The sequence below is a fragment of the Syngnathoides biaculeatus genome, chromosome 6, assembly GCF_019802595.1.
Source record: "Syngnathoides biaculeatus isolate LvHL_M chromosome 6, ASM1980259v1, whole genome shotgun sequence".
NCBI lineage: Eukaryota > Metazoa > Chordata > Actinopteri > Syngnathiformes > Syngnathidae > Syngnathoides > Syngnathoides biaculeatus.
In genome coordinates, this window is record NC_084645.1 from 21618063 (window position 1) to 21641077 (window position 23015).

Below are 23015 nucleotides of genomic sequence, written 5' to 3' on the forward strand. Positions count from 1 at the left end.
TCGACGAACGTTCCGCCGACGTGAATTTGGTTGCGTGTCCACCGCCAAACGTGGAAATGAAATTCTCGCTCGGATCGTGTTCAAGGCAGCGCCTTCTCACGGTCTCTTGGGGGGCACATTCTTTCCAGAGGAAAAGGGTTTTTTTTTTTTATGTGGAGGGGGGGGGCGCCTAGGTCAAAAGTCCTCAAGTGTGATTGTCTCGATCCATGAGAAAATCTGCTGCCTCTCACACCATCCGGCCCATCCTGACCAATGAAGTCATGGCCGTGGTATGAGAGAGAGGCCGTCACGGTCTCGCGCCGAGGCTTGAGGAATGCGCCTCAGCTTCGGGTGTTTATGCCTTTGCATCGTGTTTATTTGTTTCACTTTGGCTCCCATAATAGTGTTACAGTGTTTCAACACAACCTCCATTTTAGAACGTTCATTCCGACCAGCGACTCTGAAGTCCGCGCTGGCTGCACGATTTAATGCTCCCGTGTTGGTTGCGATTCCTCCATAAACACAACTGCTGGACTTTGAACCCCCAATGTCTTGTTTATTTCCTGTCTGGACTGGACTGTGGCCAAAACTTAGCAACTCACTAAAGTAAATTACATATCACTGTACAAGGGGTTCTGGCTTTGACAACGGAGCAGGGACAGATTCGCCGTCAGGCATGCTGTGGTAATTGCATGGGACCCAAGGATTTTCCAAGGACCCCTGTGAACAATAAAGCAAAATCATAACCACCTTTGACTCAAAACAAATTTTGAGCGCTGCCCTCACGCATCGGATGTGTTGCGACACGGTTGCAGACTTGATCCATTCAGGAAGAGCGCAACAAAACCAACCGGCTGTAAAGTTCTCCTTTTTAATCGAATCGATGCCGACAGAATAGCAACGGTCAAGCAAAATATTTGGATGAAAAACTGTTGTAGTTACAAAGCAAGATGAAAAGGAATGTCGGGTGCGAACTGAACCCGCCTTCGTTTTATTTCTGTTCTTACACCTCGGCACAAACAAGTTGAGCGCGCGTCATTTGTAACTTTGGAACCCGAGTATGTCGGAACTGTCGTCCTGTTATCAGACAACGCCGATTTCTTGTGTACTTTTTATCCGAGTTTTTCTGCACAATATGAACGGATGATCAGATTCACCTAAATTGGGCCACAGTTGATTCTCACAAAGAGTTCAAAGTCTCTTGGAACTAGATGAGCAGTTGCTGACGGCAGTCACGTACCATCAATCGACTGACCCTGTTCAGGGTCACGGGTGAGTTGGACTGCAACTTTGGCAAGGTACGTACACCCTGGAGTACTCGCTCGAATCAACCTCAGAGGATATATGGACCAATAACGATTCACACTTGTGGCAAATTTAGAATCTTTAATTATCCTCACATGCTTGTTGTCAGAACGTGGGAGGAAGAGACAATACCTGCTGCAAACCGCAGCAGATAAACTTCCATGAGAGTGTCGATCAAAACTTGGCATTAGATGGAACCAGATACTGTAGTCGTATACAAGTCGACGGGCGTTCACAGGCGAGGCTTAAACATGTCGTTTCATTCAGAATTAACAACAAAGACAATGAAGAATGTCTACGCTGAAACAGAACTAGTTTATATAACATTAGAACGACAACAAAATGACAGTTAACAGGAGAACATTCAGAGATCAACTGCAGTGCAAAAAAACGGTTCTTTTGGAGATGGATGAAAGGTTAGCGGCTTTTAGTTCAGGGTCTTGCGCACAGTCAGCGTCCCGTGGCTTTACTTTTCTAAAGACAGACAAATAGGATCGTCTTAGGCGGGATTTACACTGCGTGGTTTCGATGATACAATTTCGATTTTTTTTTTTTTTTTTAAGCTCTGAGGGGGCACAAGTAGGATACGCATCACTGAAGTGGAACTAGAAAAATAGCTACGGATTGTAATCTGGTCTCAAAGTATCGGACACGTGACAATTCCTCTGCCCGAGCAAATTAGACAAGTGGTTCTAAATGGTGGTCCGAGGACCACAAATGGCTCTCTCTAGTGGCATGCCAAAGAATCCATCCATCCGTTTTCAGAGCCACTTATGTGGATGTGGGAGGTAATTGGAGTGCCCGGAGAGAACCCACGCAGGCACGGGGAGAACATGCAAACTCCACACGGGCGGGGCCGGAATTGAACCCGGGTCCTCAGAACTGTGAAGCCAACACTAACCAGTTGCTCCACAGTGCCGTGCCGCCAAGTACTGATGAAAATTTTCCACGACAGAGGGTGCGTCCATCATTAAGGAAGCAAGCAGCAAAGGTAGAGTAATACGGATGTTACCCTCAGTTAAATACAATATTTGTCTTATTGTAATGTATCATTGTTGTATTATTGTTGACTTATGCTTGAAGAGATGAATGTGAACGCAGCCATATTGGATACGTGTTACTTGTCGTGGTAATTACTGTACGTGGAAATTAGGCACTTAAAACGTGCACTGTAAATTCAGTCTTAATGAAACAAACGCATTGACCGGACTGTTTGTGGTCATTTCTGTTCACAATAATCCCTCTTTGTGTCATGTCAATGGTGAGAGTATCTCTGCAATCAGAAGTCCCCTTTATCTTGTGTGGTGTATTCAAGGACACTGTGAAAATAGATGTTTGTACAGATATGTGTTTCGAGTAAGAAATACAGTATATAGTGATAGGACAGTGTACAGTAACTATGCCTTATAGCATATTTTGGCATAATGGGTGGAGGCTGGGGTTTGTTGTCCAGGCTTGAGTTTCACAATCCTTTCCTCATGTTTGGAGGAGCTTTTTTAGTTTCATTTTTTTTTTTTTTTTAGAGCTAAACAATCCTCGGGAAGTGGGCAAATTCAAACTTGTTTGATGGGAACTAATATTTGCTTTTAGTGCTTGCATCCCAGCAACTTTTCAGGCCACCGGATCGACAGCTTGCGTGGCCTTCGCGCTCATTTGTCTCTCGCTTGTTTCGAGGTTTGAAAGTGACGGGCTGCTGTGCGCGTCTTTCATCGGGCTACGAAAGTAAGTTTTCCGGCAAATTCAATCAATAATAGTAATACAAATCACGTTTTAGCGCGGCATGGTGACGCCGAAATCCCCTTTAGGCTCCAATCTGCAAAACGTGGGAACGTGGATACACAACACATACAGTAGACTGCGCGTGCACAAATAACGTAAGGAAATGCTGGCGTCGTATCGAATTTTGTGACCGCGCAGCTCCCGACCGGCTCTGGCCTGCCCGCATGGTGTCAACACTGGCAGCAATTCAAATATTCCTGCTACTTGCTTTTTAGTTTGCCTGCTCCCGGCAAACACACACACACACAATATATTATTTTATTAGTATGTTACCACACCTGCTATGAAAACTTCGGCGCTTTTGCTCCTCTTTGCGTTGGGGTCAAGTTGATTTCTGTAAGCGGAGATGAGAGACCAACAAATTCAGAGCGGTGCAAACCATCACACGCTGTTAGTGACGGTCCACAATGTGATGAATTGTTCGAACTTGCGGGTCGATGTCAACGCGCGACAAGAAGTTGACATGTAAGCGAGCGCGCGTGCTGCGTCATTCTCACCATTGCGCCTCTTTGCAATCCTTCCAGGCTTTGCTGCGTGACTGAAAGGAGTCATGTTGAAATCTGCATGGAGGAAGAGTGTAGATTGGAGATTATGTCTGAGGAGTCATCCATCCATCTTCTTTGCCGCTTATCCTCACGAGGGTCGCGGGGAGTGCCGGAGCCAATCCCAGCTGTCAACGGGCAGGAGGTGGCGCGCACCCTGAACCGGTTGCCAGCCAATCGCAGGGCACTTAGAGACGGACGACAGTCGCACTCACAACCACACCTCGGGGCAATTTAGTGTCCAATTAATGTTGCATGTATGTGCAGGCATGGGGGAAGACATGCAAATTCCACACAGGTGAAGGCCGGTATTGAACCCGGGTCCTCAGAACTGTGAGGCCAACACTTTCCAGCTGCCCCACCGTGCTGCCTAGGATACAAATTTCCAACTGAAATAAGAACATTTCTCCTGATACCAGTGGATAAAGACGATTCCTTTGTAAGAAGCAAAAAAAAAAATGGTTTGAGCCACGTTTTGCTCTGTATCAAGGTCTGATTTGAGTGCATAAGACAATACAGATCCATCCATCCATCCATTTTCTTTGTCGCTTAACCTCACAAGGGTCGCGGGGAGTGCCGGAGCCTATCCCAGCTGTCAACGGGCAGGAGGCGGGTTACACCATGTACTGGTCGCCAGCCAATCGCAGGGCACTTAGAGACGGACAGTCGCACTCACAATCACACCTTGGGGCAATTTAGTGTGTCCAATTAATGTTGCATGTTTTTGGGTTGTGGGAGCAAACTGGAGTGCCCACCCGGAGAAAACCCACGCAGCCACAGGGAGAACATGCAAACTCCACACAGGCAGGTCCGGGATTGAACCGCGGGACTTCAGAACCGTGAGGCCAAAGCTTTACCAGCTGCGCCACCGTGCCGCCTTATACGGATCCTCAAAACCAAAAAAAAAAAAAAAAAATGCCAGTTTGCTCCACATTGCCTTGCACCTTTTCATTTCTGTGTACGCAGGCCTCGGAGGAAAAGATTTGGAAACCCGAGGAATAGAAGAAAGATTTACTTTTTAAATCGGAAGACGGAACGTTCCAGTTTGCGGGGGTTCCCCGGGGCGCTCCCGCCGACTCCCCCTCGGGTTTCGGGCGGCTCGGTCCCGCCGCTCCCTTCTCGCCCTCTGACAGCGCGCGACGGCGGGGAGCCATGAAGAGCTCCGTCGCCTCGAGAAGGACCTTGTGCATGTCGCACTTCTGACGGCAGGAGAACAGGACGGATCCAAAAGTGCGACTGGTGACTTTCTCAAAAGGTATCACGCAACCTGGGGGAGGGCGACAGAGAAATGACAAGCGACATCCTGTAAAGTGACTTCGGTTGGCATCCATCCGCGCTTTGATGACACACACTTGCTGTCCTCCTACCTGCGCATCTTTCATTGTAGTGGGATTGTTCTTCTCCTCGCCGTTTCACCCCAAACATGTCACTTTCCTGCAACTCTGGACATCACAACATAACATTTTTAAACGCAATACCACAACGCACCGACTCGAGATACGTACGATGTGTTGAATTCATGGTTTACCTTCTCCATCGCTGCATTTAACAGCCCTCCGTACATGGTGCCCTCGCTCTGGAGATTTCAGTTGCGAACTTTGAAAGAAAGAAAATAAATAAACAAACAAACACATGAATACATTAATTCATTAATGTAACGATGATTGTACATGCTTTAGTGTTGGAAATGAAATTGAAAAAGGGCACTTAAAAGCTCGGAAAAAAACTCAGCATAATTAGAATGTGCAAGTATTCCAAATGAAACGTCACTTACAGGGGGTCCTCGTTTTACAACGCTCCCAACATATAACCTTTAGTATTTTCCAGCCATTTTCTTAGCCGCTTATACTCACAAGGGTCGCGAGGAGTGCTGGAGGCTGTCCCAGCTGTCAACGGGCAGGAGGCGGTACACCCTGAACTGGTTGCCAGCCAATCGCAGGGCACACAGAGACAAATGGGCGCACTCACAATCACACCTTGCGGCAATTTAGAGTGTCCAATTTATGTTGTATGTTATTGGAATGTGGGAGGAAATCCAGGCAGGCACAGGGAGACCGTGCAAACCCCACACAGGCGGGGCCGGGATCGAACCCGGGACCCCAGAACTGTGAGGCCAACGCTTGACCAGCTGCTCCACCGTGCCGGCCTGTTTTTATCCCTCAAATGTATTTTTTTTTCAAGTGGCTCCAATTTACCGAGACAAATTCCTTGAGTGTTTCTGACGTTCTTGGCAAGTAAAGGAGATTCTGATAATAATAATAAAATAATTTTATGATTATGGCAACTAAGTGTTTTCCAGTAGAAAAATAGTCTAATAAAGACTTTACTCCTGAATTAAGTATGGCGAGTTTACAATCTACCACATTCTGAACTCCACTGTAAACCTATGACCTCCTTTAAATTGAAATCATAAAGATAGCTTCCAACCTGTCCACTGTATGTGCATCTCTGCCTCCCTCTAGTGGCTGTACTTGGGACTGCATTAGAGATCCAGTACCGCGGCACACTGAACACGACGCGCTCCTACTGCTGCTTTCAGGGTTTTCTTTCTCAGCATTTTCACATGCTTCCTCTTTCTCCTTCATGTCGAATACATTTGAGGAATCCAGCAGTTTAAAGACACTGCGGGTCCTGGAGTTGTCTGGCGACGGGCGACATCCTTGCTGCAGCAGTGATGACGGAGGAGGAGAAGATACGGCAAAGTCTTCGGCGGCTTGCGTGTCAGGTTTCTCATCTTCCTCTTGCTTTTGACCAGAGATTTCTAAGGACGCGACTTCAATTACAGATAAACAGATTCAACCAATCACCAACCAAATTCAATCATTCTATATTTCGCATTCAGATCTGGTTTAACAAAGCTGAGTTCAGGCTGTTGACTCACTAGCCTGTTTGCAGGTCTGCAAAATGAACATAGCAAACTTCCTGACCTCCTCGTCCGTCTCTTCGGCAAGCAGCGTGATGAGAAGCGGCAGACCGCCGGACTGCACCAGCTGACGCTGGTGTTCCTCTGCAGAAGAGCAAAGAAAACGGGCTGCTGGACTCCAGAATAAGTGCCGACGTGCACAGCATTATTTGCCTTGAGGATGCTCGTGGGAAAGTACAGAGAAGGTCGGAGGGGACTGCATTGTGTCTTTGTAGACCGAGAGAAAGCCCATGACAGAGTACCAAGAGAGGAACTGTGGTACTGCATGCGCAAGTCCGGTGTGGCGGAGAAATGTGTTAGAATAGTACAGGACATGTATGAGGGGAGCAGAACAGCGGTGAGATGTGCCGTAGGCGTGTCAGAAGAATTTAAGGTGGAGGTGGGACTGCATCAGGGATCCGCTCTGAGCCCCTTCCTGTTTGCAGTGGGAATGGATAGGCTGGCAGATGAGGTTAGACTGGAATCCCCTTGGACCATGATGTTCGCAGATGACGTTGTGATCTGCAGTGAAAGCAGGGAGCGGGCGGAGGAACAATTGGAAAGATGGCGCTACGCACCGGAAAGGAGAGGAATGAAGATTAGCCGAAGTAAAACAGAACATATGTGTGTGAATGAGAGGGCCGGAAGAGGGGTGAAGTTTCAGGGAGAAGAGATAGCGAGGGTGGACGACTTCAAATATTTAGGGTCAACAATCCAGAGCAAGGGAGAGTGTGGTAAGGAAGTGAAGAAACGGGTCCAAGCGGGGTGGAATAGTTGGCGGAAGGTGTCTGGTGTTCTATGTGACAGAAGAGTATCCGCTAGGATGAAGGGCAAAGTTTACAAAACAGTGGTGAGGACGGCCATGATGTACGGATTAGAGACGGTGGCACTGAAGAGACAACAGGAAGCTGAACTGGAGGTGGCAGAAATGAAGATGTTCAGGTTCTCGCTCGGAGTGAGCAGGTTGGATAGGATTAGAAATGAGCTCATTCGAGGGACAGCAAAATGTTGGATGTTTTGAAGACAAGGTTAGAGAGAGCAGATTTCGATAGTTTGGACGTGTCCAGAGGCGAGAGTGTGAGGAAATTGGTAGGAGAATGGTAAGGATGGAGCTGCCAGGGATGAGAGGGAGAAGGAGACCAAAGGAAAGGTTGATGGATGTGGTGACGGAGGACATCAGGACTGTTGGTGTTAGACAGGAGGATGCACCAGATAGGCTTCGATGGAAAAAGATGACTCGCTGTGGCGACTCTTAACGGGACAAGCCGAAAGGAAAAGAAAAATTGTACAGCATCAGAGTCACTTCAGCATAAACAAAGATGTTTTTTTTTTTCTTCCACATCACTAGAAGGAGGCCGTGTAGCTGTAAAATACCAGAAAATGGACTGATAGTTTTTGTCTGCGACCCCTTCATTTCTTACCAGAAGCTCCGGTGCAATGACCCAGCAAGATGAGCGCGGCCAGTCTGTCGTCGCAGCTGAGGTGCGGACTGGCCAGCACGGAGACGAGATGACCCGCTAGGGTGTAGCGGGCCAAAACTAAAGCCAAGCTTGCTGCGTGGAAACAGAAGGCAAATGAGACCCTTTTACAGTGAAATGTTATGTGAGGAACCCTCACCGCTGTTCGCGATACAAGCTGTCGTGGTCTTGATTATCATTAATAAAAACGGGCCGGACGACAGGCTTGTGTCGGATTCGGAAGCCAGACGGATCAGCAGGAGAACAAAGATCTCTAACGACCCGGTTGCTGCAAAGCTCTCCTGAACACACGCTGCAGACACAGAGTACACGTTGGATTTCGTGCGGGTCTTTAATTGGAAGGCAGATTGTTCTGACTCACCATTGTTGGCAACCGTCATGGTGATGAAGAAGCAGAGGTACCGGAAGACTTCAAAGCAAGGCAAAGAAACCTGCTGAAGCCACATTTTTATGTTGGGAAAGGACGACATGCAGATGCGCTGAATCTCCTCTGTGGTTTTTGAGGTAAGGAGAACAGTTCAGTCAAGCACAATAATTATTACCTGCTGTCATTTCTCACGTATATGCCATTGAGTATAGAAACTCCATTTGCAACATCAGACATCACATATCATATATACCGTAAGCACCGTAATTTCCGACCTACAAGCCTCGACTTTTTTCACATGCTTTCAACCCTGCGGTTTATGCGGTGATGCGGCTAATTTGTGCATTTTTTTTTTTGTTTGTTTCTAACGGCCGCAAGGGGGCACTCGAGCGGAAAAGGTAAGAATGAGACCGGTGGAATATATGTGCCGAGGAAGTGACTTTTACCGGCCCTGTTAGCGCTGCGCTAGCGTGTTGCTGCTGTGTTACTGGCGTGTCTCAGTGATATTTACCGCTAAGTTTTATTTTAACGGACCCTGTTGGCTTTAGCGTGGCGCTAGTGTTAGCACTAGCATTAGCGCGGCGCTAGCTAGTGCCTTAAACATTTTCTGTGTACCGTCTTTCTTTGTAAATATCTCGTATTTCAATGTGGGCACTTGCGGCTTTTACACATCTGCAGCGTATGTATGTACCAAATGGTATTTCCTTTACAAATGGGTGAGGCTTGTAACCAGGTGCGCTTTGTAGGCCGGGAATTACGGTACCGTACTTTGGTGGGTTGACGTCATTCCCCGACGGAACAAAGGGCCGATTCGTGTATTCCACACATTATTTTTTGCTGTGCTCAACTTCCGATTGACTTCAATGTGTTCTTTTACGTGATATTTTTCAACTCGAGAGATGTGTTCTGTAAAGTGGTGGTACAAGAAATAAATCTCGCTAAATTTGCTGCTGTCAAACAGACTGAGTAGCAACAGATACACTGTATGATGACGCCCGTGCGGATGTCACGAACTCGGGTGAGTAGCCAAGATATATCACGATTAAACTTACATTTGTAACATTATACATTACATATTACAACGAAAGTAGATCTTTTTCACAACCCCTGGATACTGGTATACATCCACGCAATGTAACAGTTTTTCATTTCCATTATGTCCGACTTACATTTCACTATTTTTATGGGAAATAAAGTGTATTGTACATGATAAATTACAGTCAATATTTCAATGTATTTACCATTCTGCGGGTTGTTGACACATCCACAGAGAGCATTTGCCACTGATGTCCACAGACAAATGTGAGCAGAGTCCGCGGTAGGTTCGGGGAACATGTTTCTGAAATGGTACAAGTACACGTTTGCTTGATTTCTGAGCGAATACGACAACGCTGATTCGCTTTGAACCAACCTGAAGAGGTTCAGCAGAACGTGTATGCAGCCGGTGGTTCGGGCTAAAGTCTGCCCTGCCTCTGGAAAACAGCAATTATTTATGAGGCTTATGCTCATGATTGAGCCGACATTGATTGACAGCGGTGCCTTACGATGCAAGTTCTAATCCGTCCCGCGACCACGCTCATAACTTCAAACAGTCTGATCTCGAATCCTCTCGGAAATGCCAAACTCAAATGAAAGCAAAACGTCATTGAAATGACAACACGTATCTCAAAGAACGCGGAAGTCGGCTGGCTCGCATCTCAAGGCAACACTGTGCTGTACTTCCTTGTCTTAAGCGTGCGAGGTGCATCTTCTTACTGTTGTCGGTTACCAACACAGACAGCAAATAGACGGAGACGCTCTTCTGTTTAAGGGAGGCATCTTCTTCCAACAAGTAGCTACCGAGCTCCAGGAACATCTCCTTTCGGCACAGGCTATTCTTGCAGGACACTTCAAGAAGAAAAAACAGAGCCATAGCAATTTTTCTCTTCATGGATCTAACAGGGCAAGTTATTTAATCTCGGTGGATACAGTGAGTGGTTGAATACAACACCGACCCTGTTTCATTCAAATACTGCCGCCCGGCCTTGGATACGTACCGCTCGTCTCTGCAAGTATGCAAAGTGTATAGAGTGCAGTCTGCCTCACAGACGGATGAACAACACTGGATTTGAAAAGGTTGTACACAAATATCACGCCTCCCATTTCTCTCAACAGCTCCACACTGTGCTCTGAAATCGTAATCAAGATGTCTTTAGAGTGCACATCTAAAAATTACAGGCTTGGTCAAAGTGCTGTACTATTCCTGCAAAACACAGGATATACAACTCAGTAACGTCGTAGAAGATCCAAACAATAAAACCTCATATAAAACCAGTAGTACGCTGACGGAGGTGAAATCATTCTTACCTTTCTTCTTGCATATGGAGCCGATCGTGACGAGGGCTTGCTTTTGCAGATCCGGACAGTTCATTTGGAACTTCACACACTCCAGCAGCAAACAGAGATCTGTCTTGATGGCTGACATCCGCAACCACCACACAATAGCCAGACGTACAGCGATAAATACGACTTGTTAAAAAGTGAGCACACCCTGACCCCTTTTTTGATATGGATCAATGATTCCCAACTGGAGTGTGCTCGCGAGAGATCATCGGGTGTGCTGTTGGAAATTAGCCAATCTCCCTTAATGATAACAAATAAAATAGAATAAAATTAATTATATATAATCAAATATAATTTACTACCTCCGCTGTTCATCTGTGCCAGTGAACTTTACTGGCAGAAAAACCAATGAAATGTACTTGCGCGAGATAGCGGATTAACCAGTGGCTTCACCTGTTGCCAGTCATACAACCTGAAGTCTCGTGTTCAGCGAAACAGATCCAGATTTCTCATTTACTACATACATACGTCCATTCATTTTCCTAGCTGCTTATCCCCACAAGGGTCGCGGGAGAGTTGGAGCCCATCCCTGCCATCGATGGAGGCAGGGTACACCCTGAACTGGTTGTCAGCCAATCGCAGGGCACATTTACAACACTTGGGAGTAAATTGACACAAGATCATATTTTTTATTGTTTAAAGTATACTGTGTGTAATTTTTTTCGTGACATTTTTGTTCAGTAGTGTGTCTTGACTCAGTGCAAGCTGGGAAACACTGATATTGTTGACATGTAAAATTTAAAGAATACACGTGACTCACTGTTGCGGTTGCTTGCGTACATCCCTCCATCATCCATGTTTTCTGGAGCTGCTTCAGCAGTTTCAACTTCCATGTGATACATTGCTATGATTGTTGACAGAAGTTAATTACGGTGAAAGCCTAAAACGCTGAACCTAACCGTAATAAAGATGAAAGTCGCTTAATCACAAAAATTGATGTAGAAATCTCTAGTTATGTCCCCTTCAACCACTGAAAATATCAAAAAGACACCCCCAGCATTATAAACTTTGGTTTAAAATTCTTATGGGGTTAAGTGGACATGATTGGAGTTGTCTATATACATGTTGGTGACAATTGATCGTAGTTTCGAACATTAAGCACTTTAAGAGTGGCCAGCTATGAAAATGTTACTTGACAGGTATGTAATACACACTAAACAGCCAATTTTCTAATCCACTAATGGCTATTTTCAAAAACGCATGAGGTAAACATACATATTTATTTTAATAACATCACTAACCACATTTAGCTCGTTTAATCACGTTAGCTTATGGTATCTCTGGCTCACATCACCAAAGCTAAACCTTTTTTTTTTTTGGTCATTGTGTAAGCCTTCGATAGTTATTTTCGGATATGGACTCGAAATTTGACTAGAAGGGTTTACCTCAACCGTGCAAATGTTTTTGCTCAAGCGCTCAACGTAATTATTAACCTTAAACTAATATTTTAAGTTGGCACTCCACTTGCGTCACTGAGGTCCGGTGGGGGGAAAGAAACATGGCGTCAAAGAAGCCCACCAATGTACTTTATTCGACTGACTTCATTTTTATTCACTTTAATGACATTTTGATACTGCGTATTCCCGTTATCTATTCTGTGGTTTTAGCACAGAACATTCGGATCCCCTAAAATATTGTTTAATAATTCTACGTTTCGCCGGAATTGCGTCATAAACGACGTCAGCTCAACGTCACCGACGTGTCTATCTCCGTCCACTGCGTTCACATTTTAAAGTGGTATCAGCTGCCTCGCGCGCGTGTCTGTGTGTGTTTTAAAACGTAGAAACGGCTAGTTTACTTACGCAAGTGGTTTGTGTTTCACATAATGACGCCCAAGTTTGAGTTTGGAATGAAACGAAAGTCGTGCATACGCGGAACTAGCCTGCTATCACGCTAACATTAGCTGGTGTTGGCAAAATAAACATGGTTTCTCCTTTCGTCGACTTTCGAGAACCAATTCCTGTTGAGCGTCCATAACTTTATCCCGTATTCTTTCTACAGAGGCACACTACTGTTATTACTTTCGAATATTTCAAAAGTTATAAGAAATGTTGAGGCGTTCGTACGCCAGAATCATTGAAGGAGCATCAAGAAGAAGAGGCAGCAACTTCCCCAAGGCACCACAGGTTCCCATTTTGTCTATTTGACTCATTCAATGTGTACTCTTGATTGTTAACGAGCTTTTAGTTGTTGTTGTTTCTTTTCCCTTCAGAATCGTCCCCTCGCAGTGTGGCCATCGCATCGTCCCTCGGCATGCAGCTGGGATTTGTCGTCCTGTAGCAGCGAGCAGAAGTTGCGCACAAGTGTCACGCTGAGAGGTCAAAGTGGGCGGCAGCTGTCAACGCGTCAGGATTTTGACTTTCAGCTCGGCCGAGTGCAGATCGACAGCATTCTGCGAGCAAACGAGCAGGTAATGACAATGTGGTACGCTTAGGGTGGACCCATATTTGCACAGTGAAGCTCAGTTCCCATCCTACTTAACGCTTTTCATTTGCATTGTGTTCACTTGTGGCCTGGCATTGTTTTTCAACCAAACATGTCCTATAATTATGATTTAACTGCTCCATTTGCGGTTTTTAAGACTGTATGCAGTGTTCCGACTTACACATTTGTTGTAACTGCTAGCGATGTGTTGACAGCCTTCCATCCTCAGTTCAATTTTGATCCCACTGTCAGAGGGTTAAAAATATAACAATATGTCACAAGTGCAGATCTGGACGAGATCTAGACTTTTTTTATCGTCATGTGAAACAATTTTGTTTATTGAATGACCTTAACTCATAGTATCACAACAACGCAAGGAACAAAATAAGTATAAATGAATTTTAAAAAATGAAATCATCAAGTGGGTGGCACGGTGGGTCACCTGGTAAAGCGTTGGCCTCACAGTTCTGAGGTCCCGGGTTCAATCCCGGCCCCACCTGTGTGGAGTTTGCATGTTCTCCCCGTGCCTTGGTGGGTTTTCCTTGGGCACTACGGTTTCCTACCACATTCCAAAAACATGCAACATTAATTGTAGACTCCAAATTGCCCCTAGAAGTGATTGTGAGTGCGACTGTTTGTCTCCATGTGCCCTGCGATTTGGCTGCCGACCAGTTCGGGGCGTTACCCCACCTCCTGCCCGTTGACAGCTGGGCTAGTCTCCAGCACTCCCCACGACCATCGTGAGGATAAGCGGCAAACAAAATTGATGGATGGATGAAATGATCTATTGTTTACATTACATTGACTAGTTTCTGAAGTCAATATATTTTTTTAATCTAATATCTGATAGAAGTGATATTACTTATTTACAAGGTACAGTAAGAGTTTAAAATGAGGTCTTCTACTGTTTTGATATTGGGTATAGTAGCCTTTATTTTGCTTGCTATCATCTGAGTAAGGAAATGTGCGCTGTCACACGTCACTAGTGAATAGAATAATTTTGTGAGTCGCTCTCAAGGCTTAAAGTCTCCACTTTAACCCTCTTAGGTATCATTTATGTCCATTGTGGTGGCATAAAAACATTGTCACAATTAAAATACTTTGGAACCTCGCTGAACTGATGTATTTTATTGCCCTCATGATGCTGGAAAAATTGCAGGATTTTTAATGTTGCAGAGCGTTAGCGTGCCAGCGTTTGATGGACGGGAGCGCAGCCTGGTGCGGAAGTTTGAGAGCAACAACTTAGCCGCCAACACGCCCAATGAAGACCGCCGCAGCGCAGCCTCCTGTTTGCAGGTATCCAGAGATCGCATTTGAATTCCCTCGGTGACCTTCTGTTGTCTTCTCAAGCCGTAGACATGCAGACACAAACTTCAGGTCGCTTTATTCTTCTATATTGCGCCCATTTTGACAATTGAAAGCAATAAGAATACCCTGAAGTCACTATTTTACCCCAACACATGATAACACTTGTTAAAGAGAACCAAAATGGAAAAAAAGTAATATTTTTAAACATTTTTTTGCGCACAGGCTACAAAGTTTGATTGCCCCATGTCTACAAAAATGCTTTTTTTTTTGGAGGAAATCGCTGTGTGTGTATGTACACCGCGTGAGCTGAAATATGAATGCGTGTTGCCAGGCTAAAGGCACACTCTTTGGCGTCTTTGATGGCCACGGCGGCTGGGCGTGCGCCCAGGCCGTCAGCGAGCGCCTGCTCTACTACATCACCGTCGCTATGATGCCCAAGCGCAGCCTGGAGGAGCTGGAGACGTGCGCGGAGCAGGGCAGGCCGGCCCCGCCCATCTTGCAGTGGTACAAGCACCGCGCCGACTTTATTCACCGGGACTCGGCTTCACTCTACGCCCGCCACCTCAGAGTCTTCTGGCAGGAGCTGCTGGACAGCCAGGAACACGGGGAGGGCATGTGGTATGTGGTAAACGTCTCCGTGCTATAAACACAAATAGATAACAAAAATGGAATTGTTTGATAGAGACTTATATATGCTATAGCGCTCGTGCACCTACGTCATCAAATCACATCAGTGGCTGGAAGTGCCGGTCAAAGAAAGCATTCTTCAATGCTAAGTCGGTTGGTGACGACGCCCAGAGTTTTGTCCGATAGCGTTAAACATTTAGAAGTTGATAATAAACGAAGGTACGTGGAAAAATGAGAGACACTTGGCATAGAGGACCCATATTTAATGAGGAAGTCAATTTTTTTCGCCGATAAGAAATTGGACTAGTAACCCGCTGTTCTCAACGGGGGAGACGGCTTGTGAACGCGGAACTGTGTTTGGCTACACGTTAACCTTTGCCGAAATCTATCAATGTTTTCAGCTAATATTCAATACAATTATCAATATTTAAATAAATGACCCCTGGTTTTACACAATCTTCCATTCATTAAGATTGGAAGAAAAAAAAAAGAGGACAAGCAAGTCGGCTCCTCCGCAGCGTTTCTCAAGATGTATTTATCATACCAAGTTGGCTCATTTGAGAACAATACGTTAAAAAAACTGAACGTTGGGATAGGCTTCAGCCCCTGTACACGGAAGCGTGTTGCGGCCACACGTTAACCTACGTAAACCTCTGTGTGACCGATGGTTTAGTATTATTTTTTTTTATATACGCATTGGACTCATTTGAGAACAATGCATATTTAAAAAAAAAAAAGTCTGTCAGGGACAGGTTTACCGAAGTTTAAGGTGTGGCCGCAACACGCTTCGTGTACGTTGGAGACGGCTCCCTGTTGTCTTTTTTTTTTTTTTTTTTTTTAAACGCATTGTCCTCAAATGAGCCAACTTGGCATTATAAATGCTCCTTGGGAATTTGAGATTGAGAAGAATAATTCCAACCTGAAATGAAGCAATTGCTACACAGTCGCGTGTATTTGGTTGGGCACCATCGATCACGTTTAATTGCCGAAATCCATCGATCTTTTCTGGTCCTTTTCAGCTGCCCGAGCTCTATATATTGTATGTACATGGGTATTATCTTTTATCACCCACCCAGCCCTGCGGATGCCATGCATTATGCCTTCAAGCGACTGGATGCTGACATCTCCTTAGAGGCTCAAGTTCCTCTGTCAAATGACCTGATGAAGACCACAGCCATCCAGGTATCATTGCTAACGATTTTGTTGCCTGCGTAGCATAGGGCAACGTAGAGCCCGTGGGTCGCATACATGCTGCGTTTAAAAACAAAAAAAAAAAGCTTGCGGTTCCAATTTCCCGACTGACCCTAAAAATCGCCGCCGACCCTAAAATTTTTACACAACACAATAAATATGTCCGGGGCGTGGTTCTCCACGCCCCCGTGCACCGCAAATGCCGTGGAAGCACAGCGTTAAGTCAGGAATTTGACCGCAGCCATGGCGGGCGAGGGCATGGGCTGCCACTTTCTTGTACGCGCTGGTGCACCTCCTTGCGCCCTGATTACATTGCACATTTAAACCTTGTTTTTCCATTCCACTTGTTGCCAAATCGTCAGCATCAGCTTGCATGACTGTTCGGTCACATGTCATAGCGTTACTGACCCATATCAAGTGATGTTACGTTTTCATGTTTTGCCATGTCCGATATGTGATATGGTTTCATGTTTTTTGGACCAAGCCTTTTACCCTGTGATTTTTGCACCCTGCGCCCTGTTGGACCGGCTTCCCGTGTATGACCTTTGCTTGGCAGTAAGCCTTCCTAACATCCACGCTGCATCTGGGTCCTACCCTCTGCATCATTCATGACAAAGTCACGTTTATTTATCATCTGTGCTAATATTCCTGCTGAGACGACTCACTTTGTCGGGTACAGGTGAACGAAATTATGAATCCGCACAAAAATCGCTATTCACGACCAACTGACTCCCTCACGCAAGCGCATATTTGAGTGACATACCGTCCGCTTGATTCTATTGGCAGGTCGCCTTCGCCGGGTCAACCGCCTGCGTGGCTCACGTCGGCCCGGAGGGCATCCACGTGGCGAACTCCGGCGACTCCAGAGCGGTTTTGGGCGTGCAGGAGGCCGATGGCTCTTGGTCAGCACTGGCCCTCTCTCAGGACCACAACTGCCACAATCCGACTGAGTTAGAGCGCATCAGGGCCCAGCACCCACCCTCCGAAAGGCAGACTGTGGTCACGGATGACAGACTTTTAGGGGTGAGCGATCATCCGAGCGCCCAATAAGTCAAATTTAGAGTGGGTCATACATGAGTTTTGATCAATTACTCAGTTTATGTATTGGGAGAATTTTTTTTCTGACTATTTTGCTAGGAACTTTTGGAGTCAAAGCATATCCCCGCAAACGTGCGCTGCTTTAACAAACATCAGTTTCCGGAGTAAAAACTTTTTTTTTTTTAATGGTTTAATTTGCATCATTAGGTTTTGATGCCGTCCCGAGCGTTTGGAGACGTGAGGTTCAAGTGGAGCCTCGAGTTGCAGCGGAGCATCTTGGCTAGCCTGGAGTCCAGCGTCGACCCCGACTCACTCAACCTGTATCACTACACCCTGCCCAACTACTTGACGCCGCCCTACCTGGACGCGGCTCCGGAGGTGACGTACCACAAAGTGAGGCCACAGGACCGCTTCCTGATCCTCGGTACCGATGGCCTGTGGGACGAGCTGAGGAGCCAGGAGGCCGTCCGGCTCGTCGGTGAGCACCTCAGCGGAATCCACCTGCAAGTATGTATGTTCACAAGAAGAGAAAATTGTTATTGTATAAGAATATATCAAAAATTTACTGGTGCCTCTAACATCGTAGCTTAAAAGGTGGGTTAGCTAAATAAATAAATGAACAAAGCGCAGTTGCAAGGAAAAAGGAAGCAACTCCTTACTTGGTTAGTGTGTGTCTGCATGACTTTTCATGACAATGCCTACCAGAGACTGAGATTCGAATTCGAAGGATTTTTAAGGTTGTGGATCCATTCCACTTTTTCGCGATTGAGGTACAGACTTGATCGTAGAGTGATTTTCGACTCCATTTCACTTTTTCCCAATTGAGGTCCAAACCTGATCGTGGAGTGATTATCGACTCCCAGAAGTCAATTCTTTAGTCTTCCTGGTGTTGAGGTTGCAGTGGTTTTTACTGCACAACTCAATCAATGCTTGAATCTCCTCCCTGTAAAGTGCCCCGTTATTTCTGGTAATTAGCCCCGCAATGGTTAGATCGTCCGCAAACTAGATGAGGTGGTTTAGCGCAGCCGTGGGTGTACAGTGTTTACGAGACTGGACTTAGAAGACATCCCTGTGGAACACCTGTGAAGAGGATGACTGTGGAGGTGCTCATCCTGACTGGCTGGGGTGTGTTACTCAGGATGGAGGCCATACACCAGGGTACAGCTGTGTGATGTAACAATATACAATGGTGGCATGAGATATGAATTTCATTTGTTCCTTGGCCGTGCTCATAACTCTTCAGACCCGTACCTCAAATAAGCCTTCCTCTTGAAATGAATGGAAATGCATCATATTGTACATTAAAAAAAACATGCAGTAATAGCATAGTAAAATTAAAAAGAAATCATTTTCTCGCACATTGCTGTGTGTGCCTTGGCCAACTAGCGGCAGTATAAATGCCAAATTTTATACTTCCTTCCCTGCCGATATCCAGCAGACAATCATCTTTCCGGGAGGTTGTGTCCCGCCTAGAAATTGACATTCTTAGCCAGCTCTTCCTTTAAAATAACCCCTACTCCATTTCTCTTCCCATCTACTCCGTGGTAGAATAATTTAAACCCTGCTCCCAAACTTCTAGCCTTACTACCTTTCCACCTGCTCTCTTGGATGCACAGAATATCAACCTTTCTCCTAATCATCATGTCAACCAACTCCTGTGCTTTACCTGTCATAGTCCCAACATTCAAAGTCCCTACACTCAGTTGTAGGCTCTGTGCATTCCTCTTTTTCTTCTGACGCTGGATCCGGTTTCCTCCTCTTCTTTGTCTTCGACCCACAGTAGCTGAATTTCCACCGACGCCCTGCAGGTTAGCAGTGCCGGGGGCGGGCGTTGTTAACCCGGGCCACGACCGATCCGGTATGGGATTCTTTAGATGAACGCTCATATTTGTTTGGCACAGTTTTTACGCCGGATGCCCTTCCTGACGCAACCCTCTGCATTTATCCGGGCTTGGGACCGGCCTACAGATTGCACTGGTTTGTGCCCCCCATAGGGCTGCATTAAATTGACACATCACATAATTACTCCAATTACACAATTATATTCCAGCAACGTGTGTCCTGCTTAAAAATAAATCAAAGGGATTAAAACATTAATTGTTCTGGATTTATAAGTGAACTGGATTTTTTCCCTCATACAACATTAAAGCTTCCTTGTACGGGTAAAATTTACCGTAATTTCCGGCCTACAGAGGGCACTGGATTATAAAGCTCACCCAGTACATTTGTAAAGGAAATACCATTTGGTACATACATAAACCGCACCTGTGTAAAAGCTGCAGGCGCCCACATTGAAACCCACTTTGAAACACGAGAAAGACAGTACACAGGGTTTTTAAAGTTTTAATACCTTATCTTAGCTTAACATGGCAACAACACGGGAGCACGAACATGGCTGGTTAGAAAAAAACCATACATACCGGTAAAAAAAAAAACAGCCGTGGCATCTACACAGTAGCACAGCACTAACAGAGCTAGTTAAAAAAAAAAACCACGCACACCTAAATCACTGAGATGTGCCAGTAACACACTAGAAACATGCTAGCGCGGCTCTAACGGCCAGTTAAAAAAAAACATACGGGTAAAAATCACTGAGATGCGGGAGTAACACAGCAGCAACACGCTAGCACAGTACTAACGCTAGCGCAGCGCTAACAGGGGCGGTTAAAAAAAAAACTTACCAGTAAAAGTCACTTCCTCGGCACATATTCCGCTGGTCTCACACTTCCCTTTTCCGCTCGAGTGCATAAATTGCAGGGTTGAAAGCGTGTGAAACAAGTGGCGCCTTATAGACCGGAAATTACGGTAATTTTCTCCCAATTCAGCACAACGATCAGTCCTGAATTAAGGACGATAATCAACGACGCCACCTTTGTTTCAACCCCAGAACGCCAAACTCCCTAAAGCTCCGTCACGGTTTCATCCCGCAGTCTCCCGTCTCTCAGTCGGAACGTCAGCTGAAGCTGGGCCAGCTGCACCAGCTCCTGCTCAGACGTCAGGCCCGCGCCATGCCCGCCTCGGACGGCAACGCCGCCACGCACCTGATTCGGCACGCCCTGGGCACCGGTGAGTACGGCGACTTGTGCCACGAGAGGCTGGCGTCCATGCTGGCCCTGCCGCAGGACCTGGCCCGCATGTACCGCGACGACATCACGGCCATCGTGGTCTATCTCAACACGTGACTGGCTTGATTTGCTCAACGCAAAGCAACACTTGCGCGTGATTTCTCATTTGTTCCACATTCCAGATTGTATTAATTTATGCCCAGCAGATGGCGCTATTTTCATTTCATTGTGTTTCATGGATTTTATTTGTTTTTGTCTAATCAGATTTCAGTGTCTAAATTTCAAAACTGATGGACAATTTAGGTAGCAAAATTTCTAAAGTAAGACCGCTTATTTAATTTTTGTTTTTAAGAAAAACAGGGAATATAATGTCATGTTTTTTTTTTCAGATCAATAATCAACGGTCCACATTAGAAAATATTTCTGAATCACTCTTTACAATCAGTTGCATTTTATGTAATTCCATGTACACATTTAATTTTTTAGTATCAGTCTATTCGCATGAATAAGGATTGCAAGTAACGAGGGTTACAAATCAGTGCTAATGTCAATGGGTTTTTGCTCAAGTGTCAATGCTAGCTGAGATGCTAAGTGCTCAAGAACAAAAACTGAATCATTTTTGGAATATTGACCAAATAGGGTTGCCATGATATGAATGATGCAATTCATTGCGTCTGAATATATTGGGGTGGAAACATGACACCAGAGCCACTAGCACGATGATGTCATTACTGCAATCATGTTGCTCACTTGATGAAAAAGTCCGAGTATCACAAATGTATATTTGTTGGGATACAATTGAAGATTTTATTACGTTACACAATTTTTGTGTGTGTGATAAAACTTTATGCTTTAACATTTACAACTCAAGAAAGACCTTTTGAGAAAATCATCCCAAAAATTTGGTATTTCTGTTGTAACCTCATCATGAGGAATCGGTTGGTCAGAGCAAAACTCGTCACAGATTTGACGACGTGATCTGCAGACGTTAATACGTTTAAACATCAGCATCTCTGGTTCTTTGCCTTTTTTTTTTGTTTTTGTTTTTGTCATGCTCATAAATGTGAACTGCTCCAGATGATGCAGATTTGTGAGTAATCTGTAATCGTATTCATGGTTTCTGCTGTTTTTAATATTGGTGTGGTTGAGGTTGGGTACGTTAGCCACCGAAGGCCGGGGGACCAAACGTGCGGCCCGCCGCTGGTTGTTATCGTTCACAAGCTTTTTGTTTGGAAATATGCACAGCCCGATTGTATCGGTTGATGTCGTATCAGGTACAATGCGCAATGTGAAGAGATTACAAATTTAGAAACACGTTAAAATATTTTGTCTTTTTCGGGGGATTGTTTTTTACCTCCCTCCTGTTCAGAATAATGTATTTCGAGAGGATAATAAACGACTTTTTAACGCAGGCCAAGTCGTAGTTATGGATTCCCTTAGGGACTTTGTTGTATAACACTAAAACCACGTAAATGTATTTGGGTTAGGACTGTTAACCGTGGGCCTGGTACCTCTTATTTTGGGTTCGTGGTTTGGTTCTAAATATAGGGAACAAAAAGTAAAAAGGCAGACAGGGACAGCTTTAACATTTTGAATGAAGCATGAACAGTGTCACTCGTTTCTCTTTCGGAACGTGCAACATTCAAAGTTGATTGCCTTTATCGAAGACGAAGGGTGACAAGTGCAACGGTTTAAACGGTCTAAAGGATTGTGTGATTAAAAAAAAAAAAAAAAAAGCTTTATCAGCATTTTAGATGCTACTGGAAGTTGTGTTTTACATCCAAATCATTTGGCTGGCCTTGACATCTTCTCGCCAGAAGATGAGCTGCACTGTTATTGTTTACGTGTGGCAGCAGCACTTTCTGTCCGTTACCTCGTGGGCACACCAGATTACGCGAATGATTATATTTGAGCATAATGTTGTTGTTGTTGTTTTTTTCATTATGATTGCGCACTTTGACACCTGTTCTCTAGACAATCAATGTGTTACTGTTGAATTCAATTCTGTTAAATTTTGATAGACTGTCCTCTGTCACTGGATAATTTTTTTTTTCACTAAATAAAGGGAAAGATACGTATAAACTCATGATGACTTTTGTTCTGGCACGCACGGTGGAGAAGCTGGTAAAGCGTTGGCCTCACAGTTCTGAGGACCCGGGTACGATCCCGGCCCCGCATTTGTGGAGTTTGCATGTTCTACCCGTGCCTGCGTGGGTTTTCTCCGGACACATTAATTGGAGACTCTAAATTGCCCCTCGGTGTGATTGTGAGAGTGGCTGTTTATCTCTATGTGCCCTGCGATTGGCGGGCAACCAGTTCAGGGTGTACCCCGACTCCTGCCCGTCGACAGCTGGGATAGGTTCCGGCGCTCCCCGCGACCCTCGTGAGGATAAGCGGCAAAAGGAAAATGGATGGATGGACTTTAGTGCTCATTTGTTGACAGTCGAAAGTCGCGTTGAGTGTAAAAGTGTGCTAGTTTGCAAAATAATTGTTGCTGAGCAAGTCCACACATGTTTTGTCAACATCTCGGTGCTCTTTTTCAGGCAGCATACAGATGGAATTTAATTCACTGCGTATTAAAAATGAAAATGACCTTGATGAGTTAGTTGATTTACAGATATCTTGAGA

General features: G+C 45.3%; 2 protein-coding genes across 3 annotated transcripts; one reads left to right on the top strand and one right to left on the bottom strand.

Moving 5' to 3' along the window:
* Positions 1-1001: 1001 nt before the first annotated feature.
* Positions 1002-12246, bottom strand: terb1 (telomere repeat binding bouquet formation protein 1). 2 transcript variants are annotated; one of them, XM_061822201.1, is made up of 18 exons: positions 12120-12246; positions 11495-11578; positions 10699-10809; positions 10389-10520; positions 10108-10239; positions 9764-9824; positions 9594-9691; positions 8347-8475; positions 8125-8277; positions 7929-8060; positions 6487-6612; positions 6033-6366; positions 5134-5201; positions 4973-5047; positions 4621-4872; positions 3561-3623; positions 3342-3397; positions 1002-1758 (listed from the first exon to the last, which is right to left on the bottom strand). In XM_061822201.1, exons 2-17 carry the CDS (start codon positions 11574-11576, stop codon positions 3345-3347), a joined length of 2001 nt encoding a protein of 666 aa, XP_061678185.1. In that variant the 5' UTR covers positions 11577-11578; positions 12120-12246; the 3' UTR covers positions 1002-1758; positions 3342-3344. The 2 variants fall into 2 exon arrangements, with proteins under 2 accessions (XP_061678185.1, XP_061678184.1); XM_061822200.1 differs by having other exon boundaries at positions 1006-1758; positions 6033-6378.
* A 184-nt stretch (positions 12247-12430) lies between these two features.
* On the top strand, positions 12431-22464 carry pdp2 (putative pyruvate dehydrogenase phosphatase isoenzyme 2). The gene is made up of 8 exons (XM_061822203.1): positions 12431-12860; positions 12947-13144; positions 14335-14454; positions 14798-15084; positions 16170-16275; positions 17071-17307; positions 17530-17829; positions 20253-22464. Exons 1-8 carry the CDS (start codon positions 12783-12785, stop codon positions 20502-20504), a joined length of 1578 nt encoding a protein of 525 aa, XP_061678187.1. The 5' UTR covers positions 12431-12782; the 3' UTR covers positions 20505-22464.
* The last annotated feature ends 551 nt before the right edge of the window (positions 22465-23015 follow it).